General features: G+C 34.6%; 3 protein-coding genes across 3 annotated transcripts; 2 read left to right on the top strand and 1 right to left on the bottom strand.

Annotated features, from left to right (window-relative positions):
* Positions 1 to 45: 45 nt before the first annotated feature.
* LOC105274272 (GMP reductase 1-like) lies at positions 46 to 5,821 on the bottom strand. Its single transcript, XM_011317214.1, has 6 exons — positions 5,640 to 5,821; positions 4,217 to 4,336; positions 3,870 to 4,127; positions 2,508 to 2,696; positions 1,857 to 2,059; positions 46 to 1,396 (listed from the first exon to the last, which is right to left on the bottom strand). The coding sequence occupies exons 1-6, from the start codon at positions 5,724 to 5,726 to the stop codon at positions 1,207 to 1,209; spliced, it is 1,047 nt and encodes a 348-aa protein (XP_011315516.1). The 5' UTR covers positions 5,727 to 5,821; the 3' UTR covers positions 46 to 1,206.
* A 94-nt stretch (positions 5,822 to 5,915) lies between these two features.
* LOC105274270 (peptidyl-prolyl cis-trans isomerase CWC27 homolog) lies at positions 5,916 to 8,691 on the top strand. Its single transcript, XM_011317212.1, has 4 exons — positions 5,916 to 6,076; positions 6,616 to 6,825; positions 6,975 to 7,917; positions 8,260 to 8,691. Exons 1-4 carry the CDS (start codon positions 6,035 to 6,037, stop codon positions 8,568 to 8,570), a joined length of 1,506 nt encoding a protein of 501 aa, XP_011315514.1. The 5' UTR covers positions 5,916 to 6,034; the 3' UTR covers positions 8,571 to 8,691.
* A 220-nt stretch (positions 8,692 to 8,911) lies between these two features.
* Positions 8,912 to 17,040, top strand: LOC105274271 (uncharacterized; the record flags this gene model as incomplete). Its single annotated transcript, XM_011317213.1, is given in 7 exon segments — positions 8,912 to 9,709; positions 11,596 to 11,813; positions 12,297 to 12,478; positions 12,915 to 13,071; positions 14,358 to 15,050; positions 15,506 to 15,735; positions 16,066 to 17,040. Coding segments are annotated over 7 exon segments (1,842 nt in total). The 5' UTR covers positions 8,912 to 9,675.
* Positions 17,041 to 18,427: the final 1,387 nt, after the last annotated feature.

The raw sequence follows: 18,427 nt of genomic DNA, 5'->3' as shown, positions 1-18,427 counted from the left end.
TTTTTTTCATTTAATTATTTCTCGAAGATATTGAAAACAATGGGATTACAGTACTCAGTACAATTTATTAACGTCACCGACAAGAATAATAATAATAAAACAATAGGTTTTATACTGTTGCTACTATCACATTTTCAACTCTTTGGAGACAATCACACATACCAAAACCACTCGACTCTGGACATGTTACATAGCAAATGTATATGTTTTATCCTGAATTATAATGAGCATACATCAAACACAATAAATCATTTTTTCGTAATTAACTATCGATCAATATTGAGTGTTTGAGATTAAAAGTGGAATCTGTTGAAAGGGAGAGTGGAGTAAAACATTCGAAGGTTTATATCTCAGGACTGGCTGAGTAAAATTCCACTTGTTTCCATCCATTTTAAAGGTATTTTTCTCCTCTTCAAGATGAGTCCAAACTCATCGAAATCGCATCATTTCCCGAGAACATATAAAGGGCTGAATAAACCTCCCTTACTTTAAAGACCCACTCCTTTTACATCTTCGATGTAGCACGATTGACATTTTTTAATAATTATTATCTGGCTCAATTAAACCACTGCAGACCGTTCCCCTTCGTGCCCCTAATTACCCCCGTGTAATTAAGTATACAGTACTGAATTTATTTGCGAAGAGGAAAAAAGAATGAGGTAATTCATTCCCTAGCCGAGTTTTTCGGGGATATCTCGAATTCTAAAAGAGATAGCGAAATTTTTCTCACGTCCTTTTTTATGGAGCAGAATAAGTGATACAAAACAGGTCATGAGATGAATTTCCCTATCTGTGTTTCCTGCTGAGATATTCTCCTAAAACCGACGTCTTGCTGAAATCTACTTGTTACCCCTGACCCCTTTATTTCTGAATGAATTCTTTCATCGAGAAAAAAAATCGATTCACTCGAATTCGTGTGCGTATTTGCACTTAAAATAAATCCCTGAAACTTGTTAACGACTTAGTCAACAATTTTAGCAAATTCATCTAGTTTAATTGATTAATTTATCCTGAATAACGTCAAAGTTGAATTCTGGCAAAATGCTTAACTGCGATAATAATCCCCACCAAATAATGCAAAAGCAAGTGCAATAACAATCTGGGCACTTCAGCAATTGGATTTTAAAAAATGAAACAAATAAATAGGTCAATGATTTCCTCGGTAAATATCGAGGGAATTCCTACTAGTTTTAATTAAGCTAATGCCTACGACGGTGGTCCGTACATCGGATTCAATTGTTGGGTGCATCTTATGAATGTGGCACGTCTCGGTAATTCCCGTAATCTAGATGCACCGACGTAGGTGCAGGCGGATCTCAATCCTCCGAGGAGATCCAGAACAGTCTTTTCGACTTCTCCCCTGTAAGGCACCTCCACAGTCTTTCCCTCTGACGATCTGAAGAAAAAATATCGAAACGTCATTATAGATTTCTGAGAACAACCCAAAACCCACTAATTTCACAGAAAAATGCCATCCGACTTTTCTGTAGAGAAAAGAATTCCCCGCAAAATCTGTCTTTTCACTTTTTCTCGTAAATCCCATCAATACCGAGCTAATTACGTTTTCAGGTTGGAGTTAAAAGTTGGAAAGCTCGACAGAAAAAATTTTGACTCTTAATTTTGCAATTATCTCGGTAATTAGTGGAATAAGGGGAAAATGTCAGAGGACTTTTTTATAGTCCATAAAATTCTCGACAAAAAAGTTTCTGGGGTATTATTCGTCTATAATAGCCGTTGGCGAGGCACTTCCCTGTGAAGTTTGAGAGACTATTTAATTATTGAGTAATTTTCATTAAATCTCTATTGTTTAAGGTATGACGTGCTGACGCACGAGTTTTATTACTCGATTTGCATACCTGTACTCAGCCACTCCACCGACGTGCTTCTCCATGGCTGTGCTCGATGACATTCCGTAGAATAATTTCACTTTCTTTCCATTTTTTTCGATAACTTCTCCACTGCACTCGTCGTGCCCAGCAAAAATACCTCCAGCCATCACGAAATCTGCACCAGCGCCGAAGGCTTTGGCAAGGTCTCCAGGGCACGAACATCCCCCATCCTAATTCCCAAAATTTCACACACTTCATAAACAATTCGATAAACTATTGCTATAGCCCTGAAGTGAAACGACAAATTAACGACATGAAATTAATTCATTAATTCATACAATTTAAAGATTAAATTCTTAAATTCATAACTCATCAATTTTTCTATTCCCCTATCATTAATTATTCATTAACCATTTATTTATTTGTTTTTACTGTCAATTCACCATTTATCGATTAAAAATGTTTTTATCTAATTACCAAAAGTAGAATATTTCCGAATCTAAGAGAAATATCAAAAGGTTTGTAGGACCTTTTCTGTAGTACTCAATCCACTCTACAAAAAAGGTAATTACAAAAATGAGGGTATCTCCGTTAGGTTCAGAGATAATTCCTGAAGAATCGGCTATTTTCTAGCTCCAGTTGGAAAAATGACAATTTAAGGAGATAAAAGTTAATTACCGAAATGATGTGGCCCTTTAATCCATGCGCAGCATCAGCGCATTCAATAACTGCTGACAATTGTGGATATCCAACCCCAGTTTTCATTCTCGTGGTACAAACCGATCCAGGGCCAATGCCAACTTTGATAATATCAGCACCAGAGAGAATCAATTCCTCCACCATTTCTCCAGTCACGACATTTCCAGCCTTGGAACGAAATATTTTCGTTATCAGTTGGGGTTTCACTGATATGCAGTGAAAAACGATTTCATTAATGATTGAAACATGACGATACGCTGATTATGAAATCAAACACTAATGGAATGAATTACTCGAATTTTTTTTCTTTTTAATTTTCAGTGCTCCATTTGATTTTTCATTCTCCTTTTGCTGATAATGGGGAGAATGAGAATGCCACGCGCATATCATTCGGATAATTATTCTGATTGTGTTATCTGAGGGGTTGACCATTGCAACTTGTAATTGAGCTCACGACCTCAGAATAATTAAGATTTTAAGAGAAACTAGAAACGATCTCTGGAGATCTTGAATGAAGGCATTCATGAATGAAAGGAATCTATTATTCATCTGAGACATAATAAAAGGTAATTTATACATAAATGTAATGTACATGTATAATTCATTAGTGTCTGATAGTTTTTTTTTTAATTGAAGTTCATGGTATTTTTATGCTGAGATAATTAATTGAAACTTTCTTGGGAAAAAATAGAACTTTGTTTGATTTTTCACGAGTAGAGTTTCAAATGAAACGAAAGTTTTGTCGATAATTTTCTACAGATAAAGGACAATCGATAAAGCATTCTAGTGTAATGAAACGTGAGTATTTAATTAAATCTCTAATTTTTTTAATAACGATTGCGAAGGTCGAAATCTTTTTGTTACAAGTCATGTCTTTGTGCAGTTGATGAATATATTTACTTTATTTTAAAATTGCTGCACGACTCAGCCAAATTTCCTCATTTAATCTTCGGGTTTTTTCCGCCAATAAATTTTGTGTTAACGTGGGAAATCCCAAGATTTCTCAATGCCAATTCACGTAGGAAAAGTTCGATAGGAAAAACTAATGAATTTGTTAGAGAATTCAATTCTTTCACACAATTTATTCTATATAAAAAAAACTTGAAAAATCATTCTGAAGAAATCAGATGGAAAATAATTAATCAGCTAAAATTAACCGTGATTTCTAATTAATTAATAATTTTTTATAACTTACATCATAAGTTACATAAAAAAATTGAATTCTAACGACTTTTCGGCCATCAAACAAGTTTGATTGATGCCACAAAATAAAAATGGATAAAATAGTATAATAAATAGTAATAAAAATAAATAAATACAGATAATGGATTATGCACTCACAATAATTGTGTGATCAGGAAATTGTCCCCTGACTTTTCTTACGAATTCAACGAAGTGTTGTGAGTAACCATTGGCGACATCGAGACAGATAAAACTGATTTCAGGAACAGCATTAACCACCGATAGGAGTCGTTCAAAGTCCCCAGCACTAGTTCCCGAGGTGGCAGCAACATTTCCAAGACAATCTGGATTTTCCTTAGCGAATTCCTTCCACTCCTCAGCCGAATAGTATTTGTGTACAGTTGTGAAAAGTCCGTGCTGGAGAATAAAAATTTGATGAAAATTATGAGGCAAATGCTCCGTCTCAGAGCCTTGGGGATAATTAACCAGTTGTGAGGACTGCATACCTTGGATAATGCCCTGGCCATTTCGAAGGTCCCAACAGTGTCCATATTCGATGCCATCACTGGAATTCCTTTGTACGTTCGTTTTGAATTACGAAACGTTATTTCACGGAATAAATCCACCTGCAACAGTCCAGGGTTTTTCGATAACATTTCGCTTTAAAAATTCCATTTACGACAATTTCTTGCAAAGCTCCAGGAAATTTCTTTAAAAATCCCAAATTCTTTCTAAAATGATATTTTCATTTGTTTTTCTGGGGATTTTAATTCATTTTTCTCCTGAAAATATCATTGACTTTTGGATAAATATCCATGTTCCGCTTGAATAATTGAGGAATTCCTCTTTTTCGCTGTGAAGAGATGAAGAGATAAAAGAGGAAACCAAAAATTGATGCACCGAAAAATGAGAGGAACGTGTCGTGCATTGACGAAAAAAAAATTCCATCGAGGGAAAAATATAGAAATTGAGGTCTGACAATGCGAAAAAAAAAACAGAGAGCCTCGAATAAATTCTGAGAGGAATGATTCGACTCTTTAATTGACAGAATCGAACTCCAATCGCGTGTTCTGAGCTCTGAAGCTTTGAAATCGAAAAAAAGGCTCGACTGTCGTCCGAGAATAAAATTATTGATTTTATGCAGTAAAAAACGACCTCATTAATCTCCCAGTAAAAAAGTGGGAAACTCTTCGTTTTTTTTTCTCCAAAAAAATCTGGAAAATTTTTAAAGTATCTCTCATAAAAAAATGAATGGTCATAGTAAAATTAGCGTTAAACTCTTTCCCTCTAACGATTGACTTTCAGCCTTCAAAGTTGAACTCAAAGTGTCTAGTGTCATCCAAAAATAAAAATAGTAGTCCCTGCAGCAAAAAAAAACATCATTAAACCTTCAAACATATTCCGAAAATCATCTCTCCCAGATTATTGATGTTGAGCTCAAAAAACGTCTATCCACCCAAAAATCCAAAAATGTATATAAAAAAAGATATCACCCCTGTACGTATAAAAAATCCCGAAGAATAAAAATCGTTTTCTCCAACAATTGCACTTCAAACTCCGAAGTGTCTAGTGTCTTCCAAAAATAAAAATACTGAGCTACAGTAATAAAAATCCCATTAACAAATTCTCTGCAAAAAAAGCTTTTTTTCAAAAGGAGATAACCAGTAATTAAAGAATAATTAAATAACTAAATGGCAATGAAGAAACCTAATAACAATGAATAAATGTCCTTCGATGCGAAAAATGTAAAGGAACTAGGCAAAATAATATTAAGGAATTAATTGGAATTAATGAAGTGTGTCCTAAAAATAGTGAATTAATAATTAGTTAGTTTATTAGTGTGAGGAAAAATAGAGAGGCGAAAGGTCTTCCAAAAATATGAATGTTGAGGGCGTAATCTATGAAAATAGAATATGAAAATGTACTCACGTCAGATCGACTTTTTAGGGTACTTCTTTTGGGACGTAATAAGACATCTTTGAAGTCTAGTTTAATGTCATTGATGATATTCGGCATCGTGTCGAGGCTGATGATGACAGGATGACGTACACCTAGTGGTCGTTGGGCTGTGGCAGACTGAATTTCTCAGCTGTAAATCGTCGATTCCAACTTGCACTTGTAATTTTTCATCGAGTGGGGGGACAGCTCTGATGTGACAGATCCCTTTCACGAATTTTCGACTGTCGATAAGTCGTGAGCCGATAGGAATCGCTTGTGTCAGCTCCAGGGTAATTTTTACTCGAGTGCAGTAAATAAACATTGGAGAGATTTTTGGATGATCTCGAAGGTTTTCACATTATTGGAGAGTTTTTTCAACGGGAACTATGAGTAACATTTACATCCAGGAGCCCCCCACCACTGGGAAGGTAATTGAACATTTTTTTTTTCAATTTTTTCAGGGGTTTTCGAGGTTTTGAGCGCGATTTTGAAAATTATAACCTATAGGTCGACAGTGAGATTCTATGGAGAATATCTCTGGAGATAATCATTAGATTTTCATGATTTCATTTCATTTTTTAGAGCATGAAAAGGGGATTCTGAGGAGACTTTATTTTTAAAAATTCACTCTGCCGATCGGGAGTTATTCGGAATTGAAAATCGATGTTCTGAGTGAATTTTTTGGGGAGTTGAGATTTAGGTTTGGATGTAATTGCGCTTATCTCGATACAGGGAGGATTTTTGGAGAAAATTTTAAGACATTTTTTGTGGGGAATTCAATTTCGGAGGTAAAATTTTATTTCACTTTTTCAAGTAGAACTACGGATTTTGGAGATATTTGCGTTTTTAGAGGGACGTTGATACTTGAGTTTTTCTGAAAAGAAGCAATCGTTTTTTTTTGACTTTCCTTTTGTAGAGTGGTCATTACTTTTTATGCAAAAGTGATTAATGATCAGGGTTATTTCAGGTACTGATGAAGACATCAGTAGGAGATCTGGACCTGGAGCTGTGGACGAAAGAAGCCCCCAAAGCCTGCAGAAACTTCATTCAATTGTGTATGGAGGGGTACTACAACAATACAATTTTTCACAGGCTCGTAAAGGGGTTTATAGTTCAAGGAGGAGATCCTACTGGAACTGGAGAGGGTGGAGAGAGCATCTACGGACATCCCTTCAAGGTAACTACTCTATAATTACTCTTCTTAGCCCCATAAAAAACTAAATCGATCACATAATTCCAATTATTTCGATTTCTAATTCTATTCAAATTTTATCATAGCAACCTAAAAATTACTGAAGAATTTTTGAATTCATTTTTTATTTTTAGGATGAGTTCCACACGAGATTGCGGTTCTGTCGTCGTGGCCTCCTGGCGATGGCGAATGCAGGAAAGGACGACAACAGCTCTCAATTCTTCTTCACATTTTCAGCAACTCCAGAGCTACAGAACAAGCACACAATTTTTGGAAAAGTGGCTGGTGAAACAATCTACAACATGCTAAAGCTGGAAGATGCCCTGGTGGACAGCAACGAGAGGCCCCAGTATCCTCAGAAGGTTGTCAAGACTGAAGTTCTGATAAATCCCTTCACGGACATCATCCCCAGGGTTTCCAGTACCGAAGAGTCCTCAAAGGAGAGAAAAAAGAAGTCAGACAAGTCTGGGGTGAAGAATTTCAAGCTACTCTCCTTCGGGGAGGAGGCGGAGGAAGATGAGGAGGAGTCTGTCGTCCTCAGCAAGAAACTCAGTGGCAAGGGAAAATCAGCCCACGACAATTCGACTGATCCCAAGCTCAGCAGTCTCCCAGCTGTTGAATCCTCTGGCCCTCCCAGCAAAAAGAAAAAGGAAGACAGAAGCAGTGACTGGGAAAGCGATGGCGAACCCCAGACTGAGGAGGACAGGGCCAGGAGTAAAAAAGAATCGGCAGAGATGAAGAAGCGAATTCTCGATAAATTGAAAGAGAAGAAGTCGCAGTCTTCGTCGTCGGTGAAAAAATTGGAACCGAAATATTCCGAAACATCGGAGCACTCGGACGACGAATACTACCTGGGGAAGGATCATCGAGACGAGAGGAAGAGGAAGGCCGACGAAATTCGTCGAGAGATAAAGGAATTCAAACGTGGAATTCACAGTGAGAAGAAGGCAAAGGAGGAGGACGACAGAAAACAGAAGGAACAGCTCTCGAAAAAAGTGGAAAGGAGTAAAATCCTGGAGGACTACCTACCAGATCAACAGAAGTATAAAGATGCCAAAGCCAAGCTGCCAAAGAAAGGTGAAGAATCATGGAATTTCATTCATTTAGAAATTTTTTATTAGATCTTATTCTGTTCCACAAATAATGTCAATGAAAAATTTTCCTATCTCTCTCAGATTCAGAGATATTATAATCTATCTCTTCACTACTGAATTTAGTAAAGAATAATTATTATAATAGATAATTAATGAATAATGATGGTTAGTAGTAATCATTATTATTCAAATAATCAGTTAAACGGGTGTTAAATTGAATAAGTATTGAACAAGCTATTAAATTGAATTAAAATTCCTGGAAAATAGAATTTTGACGAGAGAATTACTTTTCTCGTAAAATGAATAATTATTTTTTTTTATTCAGGAACTGATCGGGACAAGTTCGCCCTGGAGCTCCTCAATAAATTTAAGACAAAACTCCACTCGAAGAAGCTCGAGTCCCAGACTAGAGAAGGCTCCCCTGGTGAACCAGATGATGACTTAACAGACGATTCCTGGATGATGCACACTCTCCACTGCGAGGAGAAAAATCCAGTGCTGGCCAAAGATGCGAGCACAAAAGCTGACGACTGGTTCGAGATCTACGACCCACGGAATCCCATCAACAAGCGTCGACGAGGTGAATCCTCATCCTCGAAGAGTGACAACAGGAGAGAAAGATCTCATCGAAGATAATCCCTTGAATGTCATTATTTTTAGGAGCACATTCTGTTGGTTACGGAGTTGTCATGGAAATTCTCATTGAATTTCCTAACGTCTCCTGATGCTTAAAAATTCCAGAGAATTCCGGAAAATACTACATTAAAAAATGATTAATTAATAGTGTGATAAACAAATTTTCTAGGTTTATTAAGTATTAATTGATTGGAAAACAATCGATTTTAGGGCGAAATATCACGAGAACTTTTTTGAAGAAAATTTCAGCTGCTATAAAAAAGTCCTTCGCCATTTTTATAAATCCAAAGCCTTCGAGATAAACGAATAATTACAATTTTTTTTAAAACATACATAAGTGAAAAAAATCAATTCTCTAAGTGAATTCAATTAAAAATATGAAAATCCCAGAGAAAAATAATTTTTAAGAAATAAAATGCTCTACGTGACTTCAGAATTGAACATTTGGTGTGGAGTTGAAAGAATATCGAAAAATCGCGAAATGTGAATGATTTTGCGAGTGTTTCTACGATATTTCGACATATGACAAGAGCATAGAATATTCCAAACCATTTCGCCTCTTCCCCAGGAGATAAAAAACACTTGAGACGTATAAAGACCCCGATAAGGCATCGAGCTTAAGCTGTCAATAATGATGACGAGTAAGACACTAGGTACATATGTAAACTCTTTGTCGACTCGTCATTATTTCCACAATCAGTCTGCACGTTGACACCGTGCGATGCGCATAATTTATTTTTACTATCGCCTCAGTGCCCCCCACTCCATTGCAAACGAATTTATTTATATAAAACAATCCCCAATGTTATAGAGAAAGGAGAACTTGCCAGAGGAGGAAAAATTCTACTTCTCAATTGTAATTATGGTGATTGAGTTCTTCATAATTAATTAATGATTGATATGAATAATTTATAAACACGTGTTGACTTATGTTTTGTAAATAAGAAACTAAAGGAAATCCAGAGAGAAAAATCAGTCTATCTGGTTTACTCTGGGAGAATAATTGTTTTCAAGTGAATTTATGGAATCTCTGGTGTTCCATTTGGTGAATTATTGTTAAGTTCTGATAATTATTGTGTTAATTACTCTGGAGGGGAGGGAGAGGATGGCGACGACTCCACTGACGATGGAAATCATGGGTAATTAATGTTCCAGTGATTTTTTTTAATTAAAGGAGATTTATTTAGTTTAATTTGTTTAAGAGATCAATTTGTAATTGAAATATTAATTTTTTTGTTTTAAAAATCTTGCTGAATTCGAAGATTAAAATCCGTTTTAGAGATGAAAAGAAATGAAAATTTTCCAACACTTGTTATTCTTCGCTTTATCTGATTTCTCTGTCATTCATGATTTTATTGCAGACTGGAATGTTCAGAAGATTAAATTTTTGGCTCTTGAGGAATTTTTTTATCGGGTAATTAGGGGTAGAGGATTTTTTTTATGAGAAAGACATGAATTAAAATGTTGTGAACAGAATATTTTGGAGGAATTATTTCAGGGATTTATGCATTTTGGCTCACGATGACAGCGCGTGGGTGCGTATGGCTCACTACGTGACAATTGTTTTTGCAATGAGAGAGAGAGAAGAATTTCTTCAGGAATTTCTTTCCATTTCTTCATACGTTTTGGCTTTTATTTTTCGAGAAATACTGCAGAGGAAAGGAATGAAAGACACTGGCAATTTTAGAGCATGAAATTATCGATATATATCGAAAACTATGGATGCAAGAGAAAAATCTTAAAGAACTTTTTCGTAGCTAATGAAATACCCAACAAAAAATATCTTTTCACATTTTTTCCTAAAATCAATAGTTTTTAAGATTAATCAATATTTCATGAACTGATAAACTGAAATAAGTCTGATCTATGATTTTGACGAATTGCCGATTGATCTCGAAAACTATCGACCTAGGTGAAAAACACGAAAAGACTTTTTTGTAGCTGATTAAATTTCCGACAAAAAATGTTTTATGTCATTTTCTCGTAAAACCACCAGGTCTTGAGTTTAAGTACCGAATAATCTCACTGGTCCAGTGTAAATAGTAAAAATTGTCTTCAACTCTCGAATAAAAATATTTTGATGTAAAACTGTAAATTATGATTTCGCTCGACCCTCTAAGTCAGATAAGACATTGGATTATAATAATTGACCGAGAGGAGCATCGGAGTGATAAGATAAATTCTGCCCCGTGGCTACGAGATAACTCGTAATTACTGGAGAAGAAAGTCTTTAGGACGAAAAATCAAATTTTCGTATCTGCATTGACCGAGATTTTTTATTGAACAATTGACTGGATATTTAAATCATCTTCCTGAACTCTTATCTGTTATTCTCGCTAATTTATTCGATGGAATTTTCCGGTGTTTGGTGTGTCGTCTTGTCAGAGCACTGTCTGCAAACTCGTTTAGCTAGGTGAATTTATTTCGATTCATCATACTGATAATTTTTGTTACGCAAATTTATTCCGCAGCTGTCAGTATCAAATCATCACATATTACTTTACGATTCATTTATTGTTAATTCCCTAGTCTCTCAAAAAAAATTTCTCTTCCATTTTGCTGAGTATCGAACAAATGCCTCCAATTAATAATATTAGTATAATTTATTGAATTCGGTCCCTGGGTCAATTCCATTATATTAATATTATTGTAATTACACTTAATTAGTGTTAGTAGTCTAGAAGAATTTAATTATTTAGTTTTTCCTGATTAGTTTTATTGATTCGTAACTGCAATTTTTTTCTTAGCAATTAGAAATAGGAAAATTTTAATTTAAATTAAGGTTTCGGTTTTTTAAGATAATGTTTATATCAAATTTAAATTCATGGCGATTCAATAAAAAAAAGGGGACTCAAACCATAGTTTTGATTTTTAAAGATAATTTTCCATGAAATTTGAAATTTTTGAGGATTAATCATAAAAACTGGAAAATGAAATGAAAGTTAATTTTCTGAGTGAATCATTTGGTTGAATTTGAATCATTGAGGATTGATGAGAAAATGAAGAATAAATATAAATTTTGAAGATGATGGACGCCGTCCCATAGACTGGGCTCCGAGGAAACTGGAGTGTTCGGGTCCCCTGCGTCTAGCTCGTCTCTGCATCCTGGGGATGCTGCTCCCTGCAATTTTAGTTGCAGGCCCTGTTTACCTGCGATACAAAGTATATTCAGAACAATTGTATCCCCTCGCAGCCACCGATCAGCGGCTCATCGACGGCAAAATCTCCACCACGTGGTGCCAGGTGAAACCAATCCCCAAAATCCCAACTCCAATCACCACAAAAATATCTGAATATCTCCGAATCCAATAGACCTATCAAAATTTTCATAATAACCTTTTCTATAGAGCAGAATGAGACCTACAAAAAAGGTCCCACAAAAATTTCGCTATCTCTTCAGCTTCCCGAAATATTCCCCAAAAACTGATCCATCAACTGAATCTGCAAAACAAACTGAAATGAAATAAAATGAAATAAATTGTAATAAAATCCCTAAAATCTAAATAAATTGCTGTTAATTGTTCGTAATGATGATTAATCATTAGACTATAATAAATGCTAATATTTTATAGACGATGTTATTATTAAAAAAAAACTAATGGACTGGTAGAGATAGTCTCCATATAATCAGTACAACTAAATCGCTGATAATTCTGATAACACCTCAATTACCCCTGCAATAAACATTCCGACAATCGAATACTGATATCCATTTTTAATCTTCAGCGACAAGTCGTTAAAGTAAACACGACATTCAATGCTTACTTGATTAATGGAGATCCACAAATGAAAGTAGAGACAACACCGGTGTCCATGACGAGACATTTGGTACTTGAAGATGATATGAAAGAATATTGGGGATTTTACCTCCTCAAGGGGAGTAGTGTCACCGTATCCACCTGTGTCAGGTAATTATTAATTAATTACCGGCTAATTAATCATCAGCAATCAATTAAATTTGTAATAACCACTTTTCTTCCGATTTAATTCCTCAAAAAGTTATTCATTTACCTGTAATTATCATATCGATAACTGGGATAATCATTAATTAATAATAACATAATTATTTATTTATTCCTCTATTAATTATTAATCAATTCAGTGGATGAATTCAGTGTGTATCACGTAATTAATCCCAATTATTTATTGTTGAGGGGAGTAATTGTTGTTCTGTTAAGATTCAGTTAATTTTAAATTCTTGAATAATAATGAGAATTTTTATTCATAAATTTTCTGTACAGTTTTTGTTGTTTCTGTATTTTTGAAAAATGCGTTTTGTGGTATTAAATGTTGTGGATGGAGGATGGGAAATGAAATGTTTATCTTTATTGGTGATTTATTTAGATGGCCAGGTGCATCGTTGACGATAATCCGAGGTCATAAACACTTGCACGAGTGTGCATTTATTGGTGATGACAGCAGCGAGGAATTAGAGGAGCTTTTGGAAATAGCGGAGGAACAGGGGCTCCTCAATGGCACTGGATATCCCCTTAATCAAAAGGTGCATTATTCTCAGAGTTCGTGGGATTCCACTATTTATAAACATTTTTTATCGCTGAAATTCACTGCTATTCAACTCTAACAACTGCTAGTGTGAAATTGTTAACTAGGATTAGTCCTGTTTTTTTATCAACACCGGATTTTCGCAAATATCTCGGAACCGGAGCGATATACTCAGATTTTCATTAGGACCTTTTTCGTAGCTTTCTTTTTTCGCTAGAAAAAATGTTTATACCAAAATATCGCTAATTTTCCGCAATCCTGAGATATTGAGTGAAAACTCCGATTATCGTATTTATCACTTTACCATTGAGTTCATTCCCACAATTTGAGAATTCAAATTAAAAATTTAATTCGTTAAAAACATCTGTGAATATTCAATAATTAATGTTTTATTAATGTCAGCTAATTAATTATTTTTTTAATTGACTGTTTACATTGATCATTTATTTTTATTTATTTATCAATAATAACATAGAATTGTTCTTACTTATTATTATTATCACTTGGAAGTTTGAACATCTGCTCAAGGGATTGAGGAGTTTTCGCTGCGATTTCTGGTCCAACAGATTGTTATTTGAAGCTGATAACATTCCGAGATTAGAATTCTTAATTAATTCGGAATTCTGACGATTTCTGTTGTTGATGACGAGAGGAGATAGACATGAGCAATGTTGCGTCACTTTTTTCTTGTTTGCGTTATGTCAATTGTCTTGAATCTGATGTGATATTGTCTCGCGCAATCAGTGAAACAAGTTCATTATTCCATTGAACCATTAAAGAAAATTCCTCAAGATAAGGAGATAGCGGAGTTTTCCGCGGGTTAAAACGAATCAACTTCTAAACTTCTCTCATTATCTGTTGAAATCCCCCAATTTTTCCCTTTGCTATTTTAATTTGATTTATTGATATTAAAAACTAATTAATCAATTAAATAATTGCACTTGAGAAAGAAAATTAAGCATTAACTTTTAGTTAACAGTAAAACAAGAAAAACGAATATTTATAAATAAATAATTAACTGAATTTATTAAATTCTGGCAACAGTGGCTTTATAATTAAATATCTAAAAAATAATAAAAAATTACGGTGAAATGAAACAAATAAATAAATTCAATCAATTATCAAACCAGGAAAATGAATTACGTCCATTAGTGAGGATTGACTAATTGAATTAATGAATTTTTTTAATTGATCTGAATTCGAGAAGAAAAATGAAAAGATTTATGAATATGAAAGATAATGAATTGTAAATAAATTTATTTGGATTGAATGAAAATTTTTCAGACCGATGGACCGAGTAATGAGCCGGATAAGATGAAAAAAGCCGACCAGGACGTGCAATTCCACCACAAGGGAAATGCCCCCCATTCCAATGGAACTCTTCCCCGTTTGATGTCAGGGCACCACTACACGAGTCACGAGCTAGGGGCCAAGGAGATGCGCCATATCCTGACGAACCTCTTCGCCAAGACTCTAGTAGCTAAGAACAAGCAGAAGGAAAATCCCCATCACCACTACGAGGGAGTCTACAGAGAGGACGACAACATCGAGAAACCGCCACCAGCTCATCCCGATGAATTTCTGTGGGACCTGGAGACCGTGGAAAAATTATTCCCCCGAAAAACAGCAACAACATCAGCACCGACAACCACGGAGTCATCAACAGAAACGATGACATCTCCAGAGAGTCTCCAGGTGGGGGAGACAATTAAAGGACCTGGGGCCCCGAGGACAGCGTCTTCTGAGGTCCTTGAAGATGTCCTCAAGCGAATTGATGCTCTTGGGGATCGAGGGAAACGAGTCCTGGAGCAGTTGTCGCTGAACCTCAGGGAACGCCAGATGAATGAGAATAAAGGGAATGAACCGAACAAAATAATTGAGACTAAAAGAGAAAAGAGACAGTTGGTGCTGTCGTCGGCTTCATTAGTGGACGAATTAACGAGACATGATGCAGAGGAAGATCTTGCTGTCGAGAAGGTAACACTTAGTTTTTTTTTTACGAAGAATGGAAGAATTCTTGATTTCAGGAGTTATACAATATCTTCTCGTTTTTCATGTTTTTTAAATAAATTCCTGGAAAACACTAGATCAAATTAACATTGTAAAATATACCTTCAGGTTTTATTATTTATTTATTCATTTGTTTTGTTACTTTTATTTATTTTATTGATTTTATCGATAGTTTATTGAAAATCTAATTTCGTAAAACATTAAATCTCGTATTAAATAATAATAAAATTTTAAGCCGGCATTAATTAATTAAAAAGCATTTATTTAACGCAAAATTCCAGTTTTACAATAAAAATTATTTTCATATTACGTAATTTTGATTGAGATTTTCCGGTGAAAATTCTGTCGGTTAATTTTACTATAAATTATTATTCTTGTGAGTATCATCTCACCGATCGTTAGATCCGGTTCATCGATTCCAGGAGGACCTGCATCCTGATGGTATTGCAGAGGACAGGGGAACCGTTAACGAGTCCACGTTGAATGACAGGAGTAAATCCGAATTCTGGAGTTCCTTCAGCAGCTCTGAGGAACGGCTTATGGAGTGCAAGGGATTGATTCTCAATTTGCCATTGACTCCTCATCATCAGTGCACACCGAAATATGAGAAGGAGCACGTGAAGGCAGCTATTGCTAATACAGTCACTTATCGGTAATTATTCCCGTAATATTAAATTAATGAATTAATCAATGAATTTACCAATGAATTAGTAAATTAATTATTCAATGAATTAATGAATGGATTGATGAATTAATCAATGAATTAATGAATCGATTGATGAATTAATCAATTAATTAATTAATAATACTGAAACCATAAAATAATTGAAACAATTAGGGATTTTTATATTATGAAATTAAAAATTTCGTTAACTCTTCATCCAAAATGTTTAAAATAAAAAAATGTCAATTAATCTTGTTGTGATAACCATGAAAATTATGGTAATTACTATCCTAATCTAGTCATTGATGAATTCCTCAGAGTTCCAGTGGACGGTTACTACTTCTTCGTCTTCAACTCTGAGAACGAACTCCAGGCGAATTACGTCCGGGTAAAATTCGATCTTGTGAAGACATATTACAACACATCGAATCCAGTTGCTGCCTGTCAAAATACAACCCACGAGTGTTCACTTCCCTTCAACTTCTTCAGTTGGGAACGAACAGTCCTGGAACTCCCCTTCAGTGGTAACGACTCCCAGTGGAACGAAGAGTACATTGTGGTCTCACAGTGCGAACCCCGAACTGCTATTTACCTCCTCTGCATGATTACAGTTCCACTTCTGATTCTCCTATTCGCTTTTCAGTGATTCCAATAATATTTCATCTAAAAAATCAGCTCTAATTGCAGTGAGAAATCATTACTTCGGTCGAATGGATTCAAGTACAAGAAAATACTTGAATCAAGTACATTTTATACTTGATTGAAGTACATTATTAGCGTTATTTTAATTATACTCCATTTTCGATGAAGTTCAATGGAAAATTAATTTTCTCACGTTTCTAATAACAATTACGAATTTTCTAGAATCAAATATAAAGTATACTTGATTCAAGTATTTATTTATTTTCGTGAGTCTTTCAAATGTTCAAGTGGTAGAAGAGAATTTGGCTGGCAGGCGTAATAGCTTTTTGGTTTTTGAATTTATTAAGGAACTTTTCAGCAAGTGTTTTATTTCAGTTTTTTCTTCAGTTTTTTTCCATTACTCTTTTTTTAGTCACAGCTTTTTTTTAGTTATTTTTCCATGAAAGTGAAGTTAATTGGCTAGTGATGAACAGTATTTTACGGTGAATAATTAGTGCTTCATATAATTGTATCTACACATGTGCCTGAAACAATTAGAATTACTATAACGATTACCTCATTAATTAAGGAATTAATGCCATTTGTTACTTGTGATTGAAATTATTTTATAAGAAATCTAATATAAATGAGGAAATAAAAATTAATTATTAACATTTCGCATATTAATTAAATATTGCAAAAAATCATCAGATAAAATTTACAACTTTCCCACTTTCTCCGCTTCCTGGAATTTCAAAAAATCAATTTCTCCGAATTATTAATAATTTATCATGACAAATCAAAAATCCGATAAGTTTTTTCGCCCAAATAAATTGAATTAATTAAATAATTAATAATAATTAATTACGTCTTCAATAAAAATCCCCCAATCCTCCGCAAAAAACTTCACGCCCTTCAATCAAACTTTGTAATTACCCTCCCCCTAAAAAAATCCCAGCGTAACGAGATCTAATTAACCCCGAGTCCCTGATTAGTCGTTCTTTTAATCCCCAGAGTAATTATTATTTTTCTCACCGTCACTGGGTGTCCGATTGTAATAAACTCCTGTCGACTTGACCCGATAACCAATTCACAGGGGAACAGCCCCCAACTGGGGGTAGTGGGCGTGGCATCCCTTATCAGCGACGAACACTCGCATCCCACCCCTTAAAGTAACCGACAATTATTCTCCACATTATCATCGACACTGCCACTGTTTTTATTTTATTAAATCAAGTATAAAATGCCTTAATTCAAGTATTTGATTTTTTTATCGCGGTGGCTATTGGGGGGGAAGGGGGAGGGGCCATTGATTCTATTAATGTGATATTATTGGTACGTGTGGCTGGCGCGTGGAGATAAGGAAATTGATTTCACCCTCGGGTGACTGTCGTCACTAGGGGTTGCTACACTCTAAGATATATCTCTTCTCGGCTTTTTCAAAACCTGCAAACATTTTTTTTTTTTCGATAATTCTGGAATTTGTTTATTTGAAAAATTATCGTAAATTGGATTTTACCACAAGAATACAAATTTTACGTGAGTTTGTGGTTCTTTAATAATAAAAACGGATTCTATTATTTATTGAAAGTTATTTTCTTTGTTCATTTTATAAATAATTTTTGATTCGTGGATCTCATGAGAACGCTAAACTAATTAATAACAATCATGCAGAAAAATAATCAACAATAATTGCAGTAATTTATTTATAAAGGTGAAGACACGAGTAAAAAGAAATAAAAAAACGGTTGTGCCATAAAAATTATTTAAAGTCAATTTGTTTATGAAAATTCTGGTGAAAATCATTTATTTACACTTTTTTATGTAAAAATTTTTTCATTCAAAAAAATCTTTCAAAATTCCCAGCAATTGTGCAGCAATTTTTATAGAAAAAAAACCCCTGCCTTTTTTTCGAAAAAATATCTCTTTAAGGCCCGGGTACATCCGAAAAATATTATTCCTATAAGAGATTATACTAGTTTATCGTGACATTTTTTTTATTATTTAAGACCCATGTGGACTATCTATCGAACTATCTGTCATCTTTTGTTTAAATTTT

The sequence above is a fragment of the Fopius arisanus genome, unplaced genomic scaffold (assembly GCF_000806365.1).
Source record: "Fopius arisanus strain USDA-PBARC FA_bdor unplaced genomic scaffold, ASM80636v1 scaffold00010, whole genome shotgun sequence".
NCBI classification, from domain to species: Eukaryota; Metazoa; Arthropoda; class Insecta; order Hymenoptera; family Braconidae; genus Fopius; species Fopius arisanus.
Note: the sequence above shows the minus strand (reverse complement) of the source record. Positions and strands in the feature narration are given on the sequence as shown.

Coding starts and splice junctions, on each gene's coding strand:
- LOC105274270 (XM_011317212.1), top strand. CDS start 6,035: ATGAGTAACATTTACATCCAGGAGCCCCCCACCACTGGGAAG. Junction 6,077..6,615: donor AGCCCCCCACCACTGGGAAG/GTAATTGAACAT, acceptor GGGTTATTTCAG/GTACTGATGAAGACATCAGT. Junction 7,918..8,259: donor AGCCAAGCTGCCAAAGAAAG/GTGAAGAATCAT, acceptor TTTTTTATTCAG/GAACTGATCGGGACAAGTTC.
- LOC105274272 (XM_011317214.1), bottom strand. CDS start 5,726: ATGCCGAATATCATCAATGACATTAAACTAGACTTCAAAGATGTCTTA. Junction 4,128..4,216: donor TGGCCAGGGCATTATCCAAG/GTATGCAGTCCT, acceptor TTTATTCTCCAG/CACGGACTTTTCACAACTGT. Junction 2,060..2,507: donor TAAAGGGCCACATCATTTCG/GTAATTAACTTT, acceptor TTTGGGAATTAG/GATGGGGGATGTTCGTGCCC.